The sequence below is a fragment of the Acanthaster planci genome, linkage group LG04, assembly GCF_054643075.1.
Source record: "Acanthaster planci isolate LZ-2023a linkage group LG04, COTS_SCS, whole genome shotgun sequence".
Classification (NCBI taxonomy): Eukaryota; Metazoa; Echinodermata; class Asteroidea; order Valvatida; family Acanthasteridae; genus Acanthaster; species Acanthaster planci.
The window spans coordinates 129,192-145,175 of NC_141780.1; the positions used below are offsets into that span (position 1 = coordinate 129,192).

Here is a 15,984-nt window from a genome sequence, read left to right on the forward strand (position 1 = left end):
CGTAATTGTTGTCAACATGATTTTATTCATTTAATACCATTAAACTGGAGGCCATTTATTTTAAAGCTGCCCTAAAATAATAATCACTACCTGTCAGCAATTTCCAAATGTGACAAATTTCGAAACTCATGTATTTACAAAGTTGTTTTGATAAGTTACCCAATGAAATCCTGGCTGCCATGTTACTGACAGCTCAGTTTCTTTGCAGTAGATTTGGAAGTCTGTGATTGGCTAGTTCAATCCAATCTTGAAAGCAAGTCACTGAAACAGCCAGTATATAAAAACTTCTTGTCCAATCACTCCAAAGTATCATGTAGGTGCTACAGGTTCTTGGCTTTGTGTCTCTGGTATCACATCACTTAATGTCTCTGGTATCACATCACCTTCTTGGGGCGACTTTGATGCTTCTAGTACAGAACGAAAAGCAAGAAATGGAGTCGGTACATGTAATAAATACTCCTAGGACCTTGCTTCTCCTGCAGTGCATTTTTGTTTTTTTCTTCAATAGGGGTGCTGGGTATGTAATTATAAAAATGTCCTCTGCTGGGAAATCATAAAGCAGCAGGTAAGAACAGTGTGATTTGTTGCTGGGGTAGTAAATTTAGTCAAGTTCACAGAGAGGTTAAGAAAGAACAGCAAAATGTTTCTAATAGTGACACACAATATATCCAATATTATGTAAGCATGAGTACATCCAGTATTTGGAATACATTCAGTAATTTCAAGCCTTTTACACTGACTGGTTGGCCATTAGTGCAATTATTACAATGCACAGCCTCACACAATGCACACTATTAACAGTAGCATGACTTTCTTTAACTGTTCAACATTACTCCTTTGTTGTTACCTTGAGCTGTTTGTTTAGGTTTCAAGTGAGCTCGCTGCATTTCCATCTTTTTGTCAGTCTGACACTTGAACCTCCATTGCAGATTTTCTTTCCCTTGATCTACAAAAAAAGAAATATACTCAGTGCAGTGTATAAAACAAAGAAGGAAATTGAGACATATAATGGCCTCAGTTGGGAAATATTTATTGGCCCAACTCAAAACATCCTGGTAAAATCTTGTTCTCTGTCAACTGTCTGACAACACTGACTGGTGGCATACCTACATTCATCACCATCGAGAACAAATAAGGGTTAAATCAGAGCTGAAATAATAACAGATTGTCAACATGTGCACTGTTTATTTTCTGTTCTTTTTCTTCTCGCCACATTTTTTTTCTTGAAGGAAGTCTAAAATTATGTCATTCGTAACAAACTCAGTTTATACCAGCCCTTCATTCCTGAGTAATGAGTAAATATGCGACCTCCTCACCTTGGTTATTTGTTTTTTCAAATATGACAGCAGTACCCAGCATATTCTTGTGCTGTCCAGTGAATATATAGCTACCAAGCTGCATCACTGGTTCATCTGTCTCTATACCCTTAAGGAAGAGTTGAAACAATTATTGTTATTGAATCAGCTGCATTTACATGTACTAATAAAAATCGACTCTGGTAACATGGGAACATTGGATGAGTTATGTGCACAAGTGAACATAAGTTGAAATAATCTCGACTCTTTTTGGAATAATTGAACAGTAATGATTACACCATATCCACCCATAAAGAAATCTTTTTGGTCCAGATTGATGAAAGGAAATTAGACTGAGCATAAATGCTTCCTTGTTTAAGAACATAACACCTCTGTTTCATGTTTAAAATTGAAATATGCTACATGTACCTATTTAATACTTCAAATAATTTTGATCTCTGCTTTATAATTCTGATTTGTTTCACTTATTCCTCTCTCTTCTAGGAATTATTAAGCTTTCTTCTTCATGAAACTTGTTTTTGAGATAGCTGTGCACCACAAGACAGATCAGAATGGTAAAACTAACAGTTCCCCTTCCCTATCTCATAGGGGTCAGTAACCCTATGTCAAATTTTGGTCAATATTTTAGATCCAGGGTTAAGATTTTTGTCCCATTTTTGTAAAAAAAGACTTTATTTAAATGATAATCCCACATGAGTAAAGATTCTGTGACTATGAAAATGACAATCTCAGGTTAAATCAATCAGGTTAAAGTGGCCTCAAAGGGAAACAGAAAGAAATAATGCATAAATCCTTAACATACAAGCAATTTGAAACTGGAACTTCTACATTTCGACAAGTACTCTGGGTCTACGATGCCTGACAATTCAACGACCACCAGTTCCTCCTGAAAGGAAAACCATCGAAATTATACCGGTCAGGTGCAGTGGACATTAAAATGCTTAGTTACTATATAACAGAACTCAGCTACCACAATTTGAATAAGGTATTGTATCTATAACTACTGAGAAATATTAAAGCAGCAGGATTTGCTCATGTGGAGGCTTGAGCTCTCCAAAAGTGTAATGTTATTCGCTTTTACCGTGTTGACAAGACATGTCACATGATCACGATAGGGCCTGTTGCATTGACCGATGTGCCGTTGCATTGGGGTGTTTTAAACTTGTACAAATTCGTATACAGTGCTTAGCTTGTCTTTTTTTAATCCAAAGTATTCATGACACAAATGTTCATACCTCTTCGACCCAGTCATTTTCATTATTTGTGCGCATCCTAGCACTTCACCCACTTCATTTTCTAAGTTCTAAACTCCAGGTTTTCGCACCGCAAGTCGACGCGTCGTCTGCTGTCGAGTCACACCCAGACGCCTCATGTCGAAAAACCGCTATATGATGCAGGCGTTTTTGCGTTTTGGCGGGTTTTGGGGCGTCATATTGGCACCAGTCTCTTCGAGCCCGAACGATCTTGTTCTCTGATCAGACGGCACAATTTCCACTGTTAAGTAGAGTCAACACGTGCACGTATGCGATTCGTGATTGTCTGTGTGCAACCAGCTGCATGCCAAGCGCGGCCAGGCGATAGAGAAGCACGATTTTCGGCTAGCCTGATTTTCGGCTGGACGCTATATTTACGACAGCAAGTAATCGTTCACGTAACTGGCCAGAAATTCTACGGAGGCCGATCACGGCATAGCAGCAAGAGCCCTAAACGTCCACAAACAAAAAAACAGAAAAAAACAACGTTCAAATAAATCCTTCGTTGGAATATACATTGTATCTTAGCTATGAAGCAACGTAAACAACTAAGAATCTGGTTCTTTTATTTCAACGACAGGAAACACATACCGGAACATGTAAGAAAAACACTAAGCCTTCGTGCAAAATGGATGAGGGCGCAATAATGATGCCAGTGATGGCCTAAATAATCATTCGTGGACCGAATCCCGGCGGCGCAATTTGTATACTCAGTGTCAGCTTTTCTGTCATTAAGGAATTTCGTAGCAAGTGAACCCAATATTTTGTAGAGTAGCATATAATTTAAAAGAGTGTTGGAATCTATTTAGAAAGTATGAAACACGAAAACGCAAAAATCAAAATCGCTCTATTAAACACGCATGGGCATCAATTCTCAACACGGAGACTAACAACTTCTTTAATGTAAATTTCGGAGCAAGATCAAAGGATTCGGAACAACACCTTGGGGTGATGTCCGCTTTCAGCAGAATGATTCAGCCCACAGGCTGTCTCAGCCCAATTGATTTCAGCCTGGAATCGACGCACCCGATTAGGAACAAAACCCTGCCGACGATCAGTTTCTGGGCTGATGTCCGCTTTCAAACGATTTTATATCATCATAGATTTCTAACAATTTTGCTTTTCTCTAAAGAAATGTGTAGGGGGACCCCTAGACACACGTAATTAGGGCCCCGAATGATTCGGCCCACAGGCTGTCTCAGCCCAATTGACTTCAGGAGTCGAAGCACCTGATTAGGAACAAAAACGGGAAAATCGGTTTCTGAGCTGATGTAAGTTTTCAAACGATTAAGTGTGCCTAGGGCCCCCCCATACATTCCTTTAGAGAAAAGCACACTTTTTTTAAAATCTGGTATATTACAAAATCGTTTGAAGCGGACATCAGCTCCAGAAATTGATTTTCCCGGTTTTGTTCCAAATTGGGTGCGTCGACTCCTTAAATCAATTGGGCTAAGACAGCCTGTGGGCCGCATCATTCGGCTGAAAACGAACATCACCCCACTGCAGGGTTTTGTTCTGAATCCTTTGATCTTGTTCCGAAATCATCATTTAAAAAATTGTTAGTCACTGTTTTGAGAACTGATGCCTATGCGTATTTTGCTTAAATAGAGCGATTTTGATTTTTGCGTTTTCTTGTCTCATACTTTCTAAATAGACTCCGACACTATTTTAAATCTCTGCTTTTCAATTCCATGCTTCTTCTTTGCAAACCACCGAGTTCACGTGCCACGAAATTCCTTAATAGAAGAAAAATTCGTAGTATACAGATTGCGATTCGGTCCGCGAAGGCAAGTCAAGTTAGTTTGGGGCCATCCGATACTGGCGTAAAATTATTGTCTGCACTAGCGCCCTCATCCATTTTACGCGAAAGCTTAGTGCTTTTTCTCACATGCTCCGATCTGTGTTTCCGTTTCCTGTTGGTGAAATAAAAGAACCCGATTCTCAGTTGTTCACGTTGTTTCATAGCTAAGATATATTCCAATGAAAGATTTATTTAAACATTGCTTTTTTTGTTTGTGGACGTTTATGGGCTCTTGCTGCCATGCTGTGGTTGGCCCCCGTAGAATTTCTGGCTGGCTTTGTGAACGAATACTTGCAGCCGTACAAATAGCGTCCTACCGAAAATTAGGCCAGTCGAAAATTAGGGAAAATCGTGCAAATTTCAGCCTGGTGGCGTACGTTAGCAAGCTGGCAAGCTGGATGTTGCTTGTACCATGTGGAGAACGACATGAATGACTTGACGTCACTAAGTGGCCCAGGTTGGACGACGTCTACATTGCGACTGGACGCCGTCTACATATGTACGTAGTACATGTACATGGCATTGCGACTAACGTTAGCCGCAAACGTACCTCGCAAACCTGGGGTGGGCTAGTTGAGTTTAGCCTGTAGATTGTGTCCTTGCTCTATGATCGAACTAAAGCCTACCTCAGTACCTGTAACATCCAAAGTGAGTTAGTATTTTGGAGGTTGTTTTGCTTTTTGATGGAACTCTTGCCTCGGGCATGTCGGGGATTATGAATTTCAGGACCACTTTCGCATACAGAATTACAGAAGGGAGTCGACAAATTGACGCCCGGAATTAACACACAACAGTGGGCGTAGCTAAACATAACCTAGTACTTTAGTAGTGACTAACGTTAGTACGCGAGAAGGGCTTAGCTAAAATTCACTTTTGTCAGATTTGCAGAATGACTAGACCCGTAAACAGGGCCCTTCATATAGGCTTCATATAGGCTACATGTAAAAAACCTTAGGGCCTAGGCCTATTGCTAATTCAAGGTTATCTGTCCGGTTCTATTTGAAGAAAAGGGAAAAACTTTTTCAAAATGACAGGTGGACATAATTCAATGACTATTTGATGGCTGTTGTCATGGTTGTACGTAATATTGCAAAGGAATAGCCGTTGTGAAAGCTGTTATCATTTTATCTATAAATAAGATTTCTGGCCTAGGGCCCTAATTGTAATTAGAACATTGTGCAACTAAGCAACTTTTCTTGAAATTGCACATCTACAGCACAAATTTTGGGTGCAAGGCTTACGTATAGTTCAAAGTTATGCCACCTTTTGTGAAATCAGCTGCAGAAAATACAGTACATATGCATTACAAAGCACAAAGTTGAATTTATATGTTAAATTTCTTGACAAATTCTTTGTTGGGGGTTATAATTATTAGCCTACATGTGCATGTACGCAAATTTTCATTTCACAGAGGCCTCACCATATTCCTGATGTGACAGCAAACCATTAAAAATGCAGTCCATCTTGAGTACCATCTGTCTCTTTAGGCAGTGTGCATGGAAAGTATCAGCCCTACACAAACATCCTCCCAGACTTCCTTCTTGTCGTCTGCACCAGTCCAGTCGAATCAATGATTGCCTGCTTCGTGATCAAGCTTACATTGGAGGTTCCTGGGTGTCAAGTAACAATTCATTTCCTGTAATTAACCCAGCCAATGGGATTGAAATTACCAGTATCCCAGATCTTGGAGTTACAGAAACTACAGATGCAATCCAGGCTGCCTATGATGCATTCCAAGGATGGTCAGAGACAACTGCTAAGGAAAGGAGTGTAATCCTAAGGCGATGGTATGATCTCATGATTGAGAACCAGGAGGAATTGGCCAAGATTCTAACAGCTGAAATGGTGAGCAGTGGGTCAGGGAATAAACTTACTCTCAAAATCATGTTTTTCTCTTTGATGCTAATTTTTAATTAGATTTTTTATTAGATTATTAGATGAGATTTATTTTGTCACCAAGTAACGTAAAGTTTCCATTCTAATAGGGAAAACCTCTGGCGGAAGCTAAGGGAGAAATCCTTTATGCGGCGTCTTTCTTCGATTGGTTTTCGGAAGAAGCCAAACGTTGCTATGGGGATGTCTTGCCAACCATTGTGAAGAGCAAGCGCATGATGTTCTTAAAGCAGCCTGTGGGTGTGGCAGCTATGATAACACCGGTGAGGGTTGTACATGTATGTCAAGTTCAAAGGAGGGGCCAGAGTATAAAGGGAAGGAAGCCATTACTATGGCTCCATCCTGTTCACACACAGGTGGTCCATGCGCGTGAAATTCCTTCCTGACCAATAGGCAGTTGTCAATTGCCAAAGTAGGTGCATGTGCTCACAGGTTGAGACAGCTACGTGAGTGTAAATTGGTCCGTCGAATGGCATCTTGTCAGATCAGTCTATAGTTTCAGCACCGTATTGGTTGCTGTCTATTTCTGTGGCATTAACCTACTGCATTGGAGACAGGAATCAGAGCAGTATGTAATGAAAGGATCTTTTTCTTTACTTCCCTTTAAAAAAAATCCTACAGGGGTACAATTTAAAAAACAAGAAAAGAGAAACATTGGTGGAAAATAAAGGATTTGATTGAAAAAATAAAGAAAAGAAAGAACATGAAAGAAAGTGACTCCAAAAGAGTACCTGATGCATGACAAGCAGTGAACATATCATTGAGGTAGCACAGTGATCACCAATTTCATCCAGAATTGGAATCTGACACTTAATAGAGATTGGCAAGTACAGTGCCAATATTTTAATATATTTTAGCCATTACCGTAAGAATGTATGTTTTGTTTGTTGTATTTATTGTGTTGTGTTACATCTACATGTATAAAACTCTTGTTTCATCATTAATTTTTGTACTTTTATTTCTTGTAGTGGAATTTTCCAAGTGCTATGATCACACGTAAGGTGGGTGCTGCCTTGGCTGCTGGTTGCACTACAGTCGTCAAACCTGCCGAGGACACACCCCTATCAGCTCTTGCATTAATACCAGTAAGTAACCATAGTAACTGGTGTGGACATTGGACAGAATCTGTGGACATTGCTAAGGACATGCATATCATTTGGTACATCATGGACACTAACTGGTTCCAAACACACACTTAGAATAGAGTTGGGGTGACTGAGGTAGTCACTCCAACTGGAGGTAGTGTCTGTGCCTATGATAGCCACTAGTTAGCCACTGCAAGTGTTTCCATAAACTTATGCACAATTACAAGCCACAGCCAAGCAATTCGGACACTAGATGTCCACTGCCTGTAGGTCTTTTTAATTACATATATAGGACACCATCCTCATATCCAAGTGGCCTAATGTATACTCACTTATGTTGATCCATATATCTTTGATATACTATGCAGCTGATTTAGTTAATGAAAATTAGATATCTAAAGTGCCGACACATTTGGAAGTCTGTGGGTAATGATGTCATTTGAAAGAAATCTATTCAAACCTGAGATGGCTCATCTGACTTATTTTAGTCACCACTTTAATTTTATTTTCTTTTTTTTTTTGCCAATATTGCCATGTCACACTGAAAAGGAAAATAAACTTAAATAACAGAAATTAGAACAATTCATGAAATGTTTCAGCCTCAGATTGATCCGATTACCAGAGATGACCACAAACCGTAGGTGCATGGCAGAAGTGGTTCTTAAATATCAATTCATTTCTTTTTTCAATAGTTAGCTGAGGAAGCTGGTGTACCTCCTGGTGTTTTCAATGTAGTAACTTGCTCCAGAGATCATGCTGCTGAAGTTGGCAAAGTTCTTTGTGAAAGTCCACTGGTTTCAAAGATATCCTTCACTGGATCGACAGCTACTGGCAAGGTAGATATTGTATCCATTATGGAACAGCAGGTTCTATTCTCTCTTATGAATGTGTGTCTTTATTTCTAGTATCAAGTAAATAGTGTAGATAATTATATGATCCAAAAAGAAATGGTTTGTTTGTTTGTTCGTTTCAGATTCTCCTCCAGCAAGCTTCCAGCACAGTGAAACGGGTGTCGATGGAGCTGGGTGGGAATGCCCCTTTCATTGTCTTTGATTCTGCCAGTGTTGATGCAGCAGTTGATGGAGCTATTGCTTGCAAATTTCGTGGCATGGGACAGGTTGGTGTTACTTCTTCCAGTTTGTGCATCGGGTTAGACAGCTAAAGCAATAAGGAGAGTGTGGGACAATTTGTGCCTCGTGGGTACCGATATGCAGCTTTCCTTATTTGTGTGTTGGGGGCGTGTGGCCAAGTGGTTAGGATCTGTGGCTTCCAGTCATAGGGTTGGAAGTTCCAATCCCGCTGCTGGCAGTATGTTGTGGCCCTTGGCAATCCACTTCACCCCTGCTTGCCTTTCTCCACCCAGGAGTATCAATGGGTACCCGCATTAGCTGGGGAAGTAACCTGCGATGGACTGGCATCCTATCCAGGGGGAATAGAAATATTCTTGGTTGTTTCATGCCTGATGAGTCAAATTGGCTTGGACCAGACTTGTTTTTTGTATTTGTGTGTTTGCAATAAAGTCTTTGCAATTACCTCTCTTTTTATTAACTTTCCAGTTTTAATGCCTCTCTGTTCAGTTTCCAGCCGAGTACCCAGCCACACGCCCCTCTCCCCATATTATATTGACATTTCAGTTACATTTTCCCTCTTTGGGTCTCTCAACTGTGGGCCTTAATTATTATTCTTTTTTTCTTTCATTTACATATGTAGACCTGTGTCTGTGCTAATCGCATCTATGTGCAGGATGGGATCTACACAGAATTCAGCCAGAAGCTGGCTGCAAAGATTAGCAACCTTGTAATTGGAGATGGGATGGAGTCAGGGGTGACACAAGGACCACTTATTAATGACAAAGCTGTTGAGAAAGTGAGTAGCCAAACTCTGGATATGACAATTGAAAAAAAATTCAAGCTAAAAATGGCCGTGAGTCTGAGCTTTTTGAGCATGCATGTTTGTGTTTGTTGATCAATGCTTGAACCAATCAACCTTTGATTCCTAGGTGCCTATAATAATTGAACAGTTGGATCAGGGGAGGATATGATCTCACGTTTGAATTTCAAACTGTTAACCACTTCCTGCCGGGTGGAATTTGCATATCCGGGACAAGTTCTCGGGTGATTTTCAAGATTTTCCATTTTCAAAATTCGTCTAAAATTCATAACTTCATTTACTGAACGTTTACACCCACATGAATAACTGGCTGGTGGCTACTTTAATCCGTCATGCAACCTCCATTGATTATGCCGGAGTATTTCGGCCCAGTAAAAAGAGCCCAGATTGTGTGGTGTTGCGTAATTTCCTTTGTTCCTGAAATTGGCCCAATGCGTCGCTGAATGGCAGTAGTGTCTTTTCAAATACGGCCAGATTAGCGTGCAGCTGTACTGTATCACTCATCACCAGAGTGCTGGAGCACGTTTTTCCTCACTAATAATCCGCAGGTGCCGAATGCCGCAAAAAGCAATATACTGTTTCAAAACAATGACAGATTACCTCTGCTAATACCAGCTGAAAAATTATTGCCCAGCCCGACGTGTATTTTAACACTGTATACTCAGTATATGCCCCCTAGGGCTTGTGAAAAAACCACAAACGTACGCAGGTGGGACTCGAACCCCACGACCTCCTGCTTAGTAGTGCAGACGTCTTAACCACTTGACCACCGAGCTTGTCGGTGTCGGCTGGCTAGTTCGAGTCAGATGTAGCAGCGGGGAACTTCGAACAACTATAATGTCGGGTTGGGCAAAAATCCAAAAATTAATTTACATCTCCCCGGCACAAATCCATCTTTGAAATAACTTGGTCTTTTGTTTTGAGTACGGTCTTTTGTTACAAGGCCCAGCTCCTTTGTATGATTTCGAGCACCCTGGCTATGCGTACAAACCCAAGGTACCCAGTACTGGGCACCCCGGCTATGTGTACAAACCCAAGGTACCCAGTACCAGAAACCCTGGCACCATGTGGTTAAGCTAAAGCTGCTGCTACTAAATGTCACTAAATAAACCACATAAATAAATGAGGATTAATAAATGGTTATGGAAAAGGCTTCTATCTCACTGTCTTTCTCAGAGGTGCTAATCAAAAGCTGCAACTTGAACCACAAAAATAGCTTAGTATGGTATTCCTTGTGTCACTGCTTTGAATCCTGCTTTAATCATATTAATATTTTCATCCAACCCCCCCCCAAAAAAGATGTGTGGTGTTTTATTTATTTACAGTTTAGTTGTGAACGCTGGTCTTTCTATGAATTTCTTGAAGAGATCTTTGTTAGTTAAAACGTCAGTCGGTGAACTTAGCCTGGCTAATCATATTTCTGTGACTTAGAAATCTTCAACATCAGCTTTCTGACTCTTGCTACAGGTTGAAAGGCACATTGATGATGCCATATCACGTGGGGCTAAAGTTCTCACTGGAGGAAAACGACATAAACTTGGAAGGACTTTCTTTGAGCCTACTCTCTTGTTGGATGTCTCCCAAGATGCTTTGGTGTGCTCTGAGGAGACATTTGGGCCCCTTGCTCCACTGATAAGGTATGGGAAACATTCTCTATTCAAAATTACCCTCTAGTAAGGGCAATATGGATCCCTCAGTGGCCAACTCGCAAGTGCATCGTGTAGGCAACTTGTCCACATGCCAACACCTGTTTACACTTGTCAAAGTTTGCTACACAGCTGTTTATATTTATTTACCCAGCAAGATGCACACAAGTGCAACAGCCTAATGGCCAAAATACAAGCCAAAATGAGCATGCTCAATCAATCCTTATCACATTTGAGTGTAATGGAGCCAATGACAGGCTCTTTTGATCGAGAGGATAGGTGACCTGCTCAAGTTTTGTCTCAATTACCAGGCTGTCATTTTGAAAACTGTGTTTTGCGTTAAGCATGGTTTCTTGCCAAACTAAAGTTAGGGAAAAAACTTGTTTTCAATTACCTTGCACAAGTCTCATTAGTTACTGGCATTGTACATTTGTACTCTATGAATCTGTTTTATTTTCCAGATTTGAGACAGAGGCAGAAGTTGTAGCCCTTGCCAATGCATCTCCATTTGGCCTGGCTAGTTACTTCTACTCCAACGACATTGGTCAGATCTGGCGAGTGGCTGAGAAGCTAGAATCAGGCTTGGTTGGCATCAATGAGGGTCTTTTGTCCTCAGAGGCCGGAGCATTTGGTGGTATCAAGCAGTCAGGCCTTGGGATAGAGGGCTCTAAATATGGAATTAATGAATACCTGAACATCAAGTATGCCTGCTTTGGGGGCATATGATCTCAGGCGTGTTCTCATTACAATGTTTGAGCTGCTCAAGTAGGGCGAGCAGTCAACTTAAGTTCATCCTAAGTCATCATTACGTATCAAGTATAATCACAAGCCTTTCATCAGATGATCTCAAACATAGACAGTCCTAAGTTATGTATATGTAATAGGTTTGCATTAGCATCATGTAAAATCTTTTTTATGAGTGTGTATGGTTTTGAAAGGAGGGGACTCAGAACCATTTGTACGCACAAAAAGTGATATTTTACATGGTACCACCACAAACCTACTACATAACTTGCTACCTTCATCATGAAAAACTTCACATCTCACAGGCAGTCCTGCGTTATTGTTGTAATAACAATATTTGTTATTTTTAATAAGGCATGTGATGAACTTGACTACAGTTCTTTCAAAAGTGTATTAATGGCATTGGCAAATCATACAGAAAATGCAGGAGTTTATGTTTGATGGCTCAGCTTTTTACTGTTCTCTGCTACACAAAGTCACCTGCAAGTGTACAATTTTCCTTTTAGAAATCCACAACATCTCTATTTGGCATACCGTTTATTTTTTAAACTCCAATATAGCTTTTTGTAAATTTGTTCTCACTGTTAATCAAAGATTGTTGACATACTAGTATCGTATAAAATTCTGCTATAGATCTCTCTTGTGGGATGCCATCTTTGTAGGGAAATTAGAATTGTATATCCAGTGCCATCAGGTGCATGTGCGGAGTGTGTGAGAAGTATTCTATACACATGCCCATCTTGACCCAAATATCTTTAAAGCCTGACATAGCTTATGCACATCACTTGACTTGACTATTGACATCACTTGACTTGACTATTGACATCACTTGACGTGACGTCATTTGAGAGAGGCCTATTGCAGCATAGCTTCAACAGTTTGATGATAAAAGATTATGTGTGATTGAATTGCAATAAGCATCATACTCACTTTGATAACCAAGAGTTCGGATTCTGGTTGTTGGGGTCATGTATTCTCTACATATGTATTATCTACATACATGTACATGGCATACATTTTCATTATCAACAATCATGTTCTGGAGATCTTAAATTTGCAAACTTTGCCCATGACAATAGCTGACAGTGAATTCCTTGGACAGAACTCTGCAAAGCAGCAGCAGCAGCATGAAAACGTATTACCTAATAAAGGTTTGCATGAAGCAAGCAAGTTTGTGATTGGCCCACGTTACATGGCCTTTGTGTAAGTCACACGACCGGAAAAGGACCAGATCATCCATGTCCAGAACTCTTGAGAGATTTTCTGTTACATTGCACCAGGATCATGCAGTATTTAATTTTAATTTGTTTCTATGAAGCTAAATTATGATGGCAATAACTGAAATAAATGCTATAAAGCATTAAACCACCCTTCCCCCCCCAAAAAAAAGGCTTTCCTGTGTCATTGTAATAATCTTTGCATATAAGATATTGAACGTAACAGAGTCTCAGACGATGTGGAATATTTGTGTTTTTCAGACCACACAATTGTTCCAAGAGAACATCAACAGCTATAAGGTGTGCTGCGATGGGAATTCATGTTCTAGCTCAAACTGCGACTTTATTATATTGTCTATTTACATGTACGAAGTTTGCGCGGGGCCACCGTACAGAAAACCGGATCGCTCCAGACTGTTCCGCGGCATTTCATTTTAGCGTCGTCGGTTACGTTTAAATAACATTACGCACGTGTTTTTGTACTGGCATTGGCGCTTGGGTGTTCCTACCTCACAAAAATTCAACAGCTTCAGTTCATGCAGCAATTTCGAGGCTCTGCCTTCATCGTAAGTTCTCGTGGGAAAATTTTTTTCCACTTCGGCGAACGATTGCAAGACTTCTTATCTCGGCTCAGCCCCAAGCGTCTCCACCACGATGGACGATTCTAGCAATGATCACGGGGCGGCCACGGGAGATGCTGTAACTCAAGCCCCGCCGAAGAGAGGACGTGGTCGACCTCGGAAGAATCCCGCGCCAAGTACAGAGGTAAGTGTTGGTGGTGCATAGTAATTTATTTAAACATGAGTAGTACGGATTGTATATATATGTGGACTCACGAATGTTCCTTTTTGTGAATTATACTTACAAAACAAGCATAAGATCAATTAAATTAAAGGGAAATCGGGAAATTTTTAAGTGGAATCACTTGTTACGCAGTTCTCAGAAACATCAACTTGCTTAATCATTAATTGAACCATTATGAAATCAGCGAGAGAAATCTTTGCATTTAGGCCAAACATGAAATCGTGGGAACTGGGGGAAAGGCATGGCCAGTAATTTAGCCGCGCTTCGAAAAAGGGCCAAAACATATTGCTGTGTGAATTGAGCCTTTAAATCCATCGATGATATAAAGTATTAATCTAATCCAATTATTTCCCCTTCCCAAACCTGAAGGCCCCTGTTATCAAGCCCAAAGAAGCAAAGAGCAAATCCACCAAGGAAAATGGTCAAGCTACCAAGGAGACAAAAAAGGCAAAAGCCCCCAAAACCAAAGCACAACCACCAAAGGTATGAATTATATATTTCAGTAAGAGAGCAATTGACGTTATCATAAAAGACTGCTCAAAGATCTTGGAATATCTTGCATGTACATTTCCCACTGGATCTCTGTGTAGGTGGTAAGAAAGCACCTCCTTTAAATTCTATTTACATGTAACCATCTAATGGAATTGAACGACTATTTTTAGTTGAAACGAATTGAATACAGACATTCATCCACTTTTGGGCATTGTTGATTTTACAAATATTTGTCCGCCCGTTTTCCAACGATTGACCCAATCCCAGTGGCATCCCTGACTTTCTTAACGTTCTTCATTTATCCAACCAACAGAAGGAGGCCCCGCCTGAAAAAAAGAAAAGGGGAAGGAAACCCAAGGTAAAGCTTAGATTTGCAGGGTGGATTTTACCTGCATTTATCTGTGGACAAATTCAATTGTAGAGTGATTATTTATCTATCAGCTTCTGTCCATTGTGTGTCCATAATTTTTCCACATAGCTTTCCTTTGGCAGGTGTTAATGTGTTAGCTCATCAGTAACGTCATATGCATCCATATGTGCCCTCATTCATCAGTCAATTAAATTTGTAGCATTTGCTAACACTTGAGGGTACATGGGCACTGAGCCAAGATATATTTTTCATTTGTAAATGTTGTCGACAATTTGAGTAAGCATAATCACAGAATTATAGTGACAATAACCCTATTAGGATCCCTAAACAAAGGGAGACCCTTTCATTTGGTATTGAAGGGTAGTATTTTTATCTAGTGTTGTGAAAATTGCTTCAGATTTTGGTAATACTTCATGAATTATTTTGCTTGTAAGCTAAAGGCCAGCCTTAGTTTACCAACCAACAGTAGGCACAAATGTAAGCTTGTGACACTTGTTTAACTAGCAGAAGCAACGATCATCTGAAGAGGAAGCTGAAACACCAAATGATGATGCATCCACAGAGGAGTCATAGTTACCACATTAGCAACCATTGTTGTTAAGAAAGTCTTCATTTCACAAGGCTTATACTTCCTGTAAGCTTTACTAATTTGGAGTGATATATTACATGAAGTTGTTTGATCTGTTTCTGTAGATTCTTGCAAATTCACATTACTTTATCTAATGACTTGATATTGAAGTCCCAAGGATACCAGACTGCATGTTGGACACCGTTGCAATTGATTTGCCTGTTTATTGCAAACCCGATCTCTAAAAAAAAATTGTTATTCAGGGTAACTTGCAAAGTTGAGATGCTGCATGTATTTTGTTTTGATACAGTTTGATGTGTACTTCTTTGGCTGAATCTGTAAGGAATTTAGGTGGTAGAAAATGGTTTGTTTCAAAATTGAACTTGCAAATTGTATCCTGAATTATATTTTTTTCAATTTTGTGCTGATTGAAAACTTCACCAACATTGTTTAGAGCTTGTATGGCTTCCTATTACTTGTGTACTTCTTCCTTCCTCTAAAACACCCCAAAAACTTGTGGTGTACAAGTTGGATATATTTTAGGTATTAACCAAGTATGCAAATTCAACTTAGCGGGAAACTATGAAACAAAAGAGTTTCTGTGTTGAAACCAGCAACTGCTGGCTGAAGTTCATAAACGTGAAAGCCTTGATTTCTTGCATCATGTTGAAATTTTAAGTTACAAAAGCTAGGTCTTAATTGGAACAATTTTCTCTAAACAGACTGGGAAATGGACTAGCATCAAATTAAAAAATATATAAAATGTCAGCAGAACCGGTACATAGGTCTATTTTGTTAATAAAGTAAAATTGTTTTCCTCAGAAATGGAGAGTTCAAAATTTTCCATGCTTTTTATTCTTGGTATTCAGTCATATACATGTACAAATGGGAAATGAGCACATTTT

General features: G+C 39.8%; 3 protein-coding genes across 6 annotated transcripts; 2 read left to right on the forward strand and 1 right to left on the reverse strand.

Annotated features, from left to right (window-relative positions):
- Positions 1-5: 5 nt before the first annotated feature.
- Positions 6-2,969, reverse strand: LOC110989758 (general transcription factor 3C polypeptide 6-like). Its single transcript, XM_022254368.2, has 5 exons — positions 2,552-2,969; positions 2,119-2,202; positions 1,317-1,425; positions 848-946; positions 6-407 (listed from the first exon to the last, which is right to left on the reverse strand). Exons 1-5 carry the CDS (start codon positions 2,585-2,587, stop codon positions 310-312), a joined length of 426 nt encoding a protein of 141 aa, XP_022110060.2. The 5' UTR covers positions 2,588-2,969; the 3' UTR covers positions 6-309.
- Positions 2,970-4,548: 1,579 nt separating this feature from the next.
- Positions 4,549-12,996, forward strand: LOC110989753 (succinate-semialdehyde dehydrogenase, mitochondrial-like). 3 transcript variants are annotated; one of them, XM_087135327.1, is made up of 9 exons: positions 4,549-4,869; positions 5,858-6,215; positions 6,356-6,526; positions 7,232-7,348; positions 8,041-8,184; positions 8,322-8,465; positions 9,059-9,214; positions 10,706-10,875; positions 11,346-12,996. In XM_087135327.1, coding segments are annotated over exons 1-9 (1,527 nt in total). In that variant the 5' UTR covers positions 4,549-4,867; the 3' UTR covers positions 11,611-12,996. The 3 variants fall into 3 exon arrangements, with proteins under 3 accessions (XP_086991453.1, XP_086991451.1, XP_022110048.1); XM_087135325.1 differs by having other exon boundaries at positions 4,552-4,869; positions 5,782-6,215; XM_022254356.2 differs by lacking the exon at positions 4,549-4,869 and adding an exon at positions 4,876-5,018 and having other exon boundaries at positions 5,782-6,215.
- A 243-nt stretch (positions 12,997-13,239) lies between these two features.
- Positions 13,240-15,908, forward strand: LOC110989749 (uncharacterized). Of its 2 annotated transcripts, none has more exons than XM_087135329.1 (4): positions 13,240-13,610; positions 14,019-14,132; positions 14,455-14,499; positions 15,019-15,908. In XM_087135329.1, exons 1-4 carry the CDS (start codon positions 13,500-13,502, stop codon positions 15,082-15,084), a joined length of 336 nt encoding a protein of 111 aa, XP_086991455.1. In that variant the 5' UTR covers positions 13,240-13,499; the 3' UTR covers positions 15,085-15,908. The 2 variants fall into 2 exon arrangements, with proteins under 2 accessions (XP_086991455.1, XP_022110027.1); XM_022254335.2 differs by having other exon boundaries at positions 13,242-13,610; positions 15,016-15,908.
- Positions 15,909-15,984: the final 76 nt, after the last annotated feature.

Coding starts and splice junctions, on each gene's coding strand:
- LOC110989758 (XM_022254368.2), bottom strand. CDS start 2,587: ATGCGCACAAATAATGAAAATGACTGGGTCGAAGAG. Junction 1,426..2,118: donor GTTCCAGTTTCAAATTGCTT/GTATGTTAAGGA, acceptor CTCTTCCTTAAG/GGTATAGAGACAGATGAACC. Junction 408..847: donor ACCTAAACAAACAGCTCAAG/GTAACAACAAAG, acceptor GTTCTGTACTAG/AAGCATCAAAGTCGCCCCAA.
- LOC110989753 (XM_087135325.1), top strand. CDS start 5,823: ATGCAGTCCATCTTGAGTACCATCTGTCTCTTTAGGCAGTGTGCATGG. Junction 6,216..6,355: donor AGATTCTAACAGCTGAAATG/GTGAGCAGTGGG, acceptor CCATTCTAATAG/GGAAAACCTCTGGCGGAAGC. Junction 10,876..11,345: donor CCCCTTGCTCCACTGATAAG/GTATGGGAAACA, acceptor TTTATTTTCCAG/ATTTGAGACAGAGGCAGAAG.
- LOC110989749 (XM_022254335.2), top strand. CDS start 13,500: ATGGACGATTCTAGCAATGATCACGGGGCGGCCACGGGAGATGCTGTA. Junction 13,611..14,018: donor ATCCCGCGCCAAGTACAGAG/GTAAGTGTTGGT, acceptor CCAAACCTGAAG/GCCCCTGTTATCAAGCCCAA. Junction 14,133..14,454: donor CCAAAGCACAACCACCAAAG/GTATGAATTATA, acceptor TCCAACCAACAG/AAGGAGGCCCCGCCTGAAAA.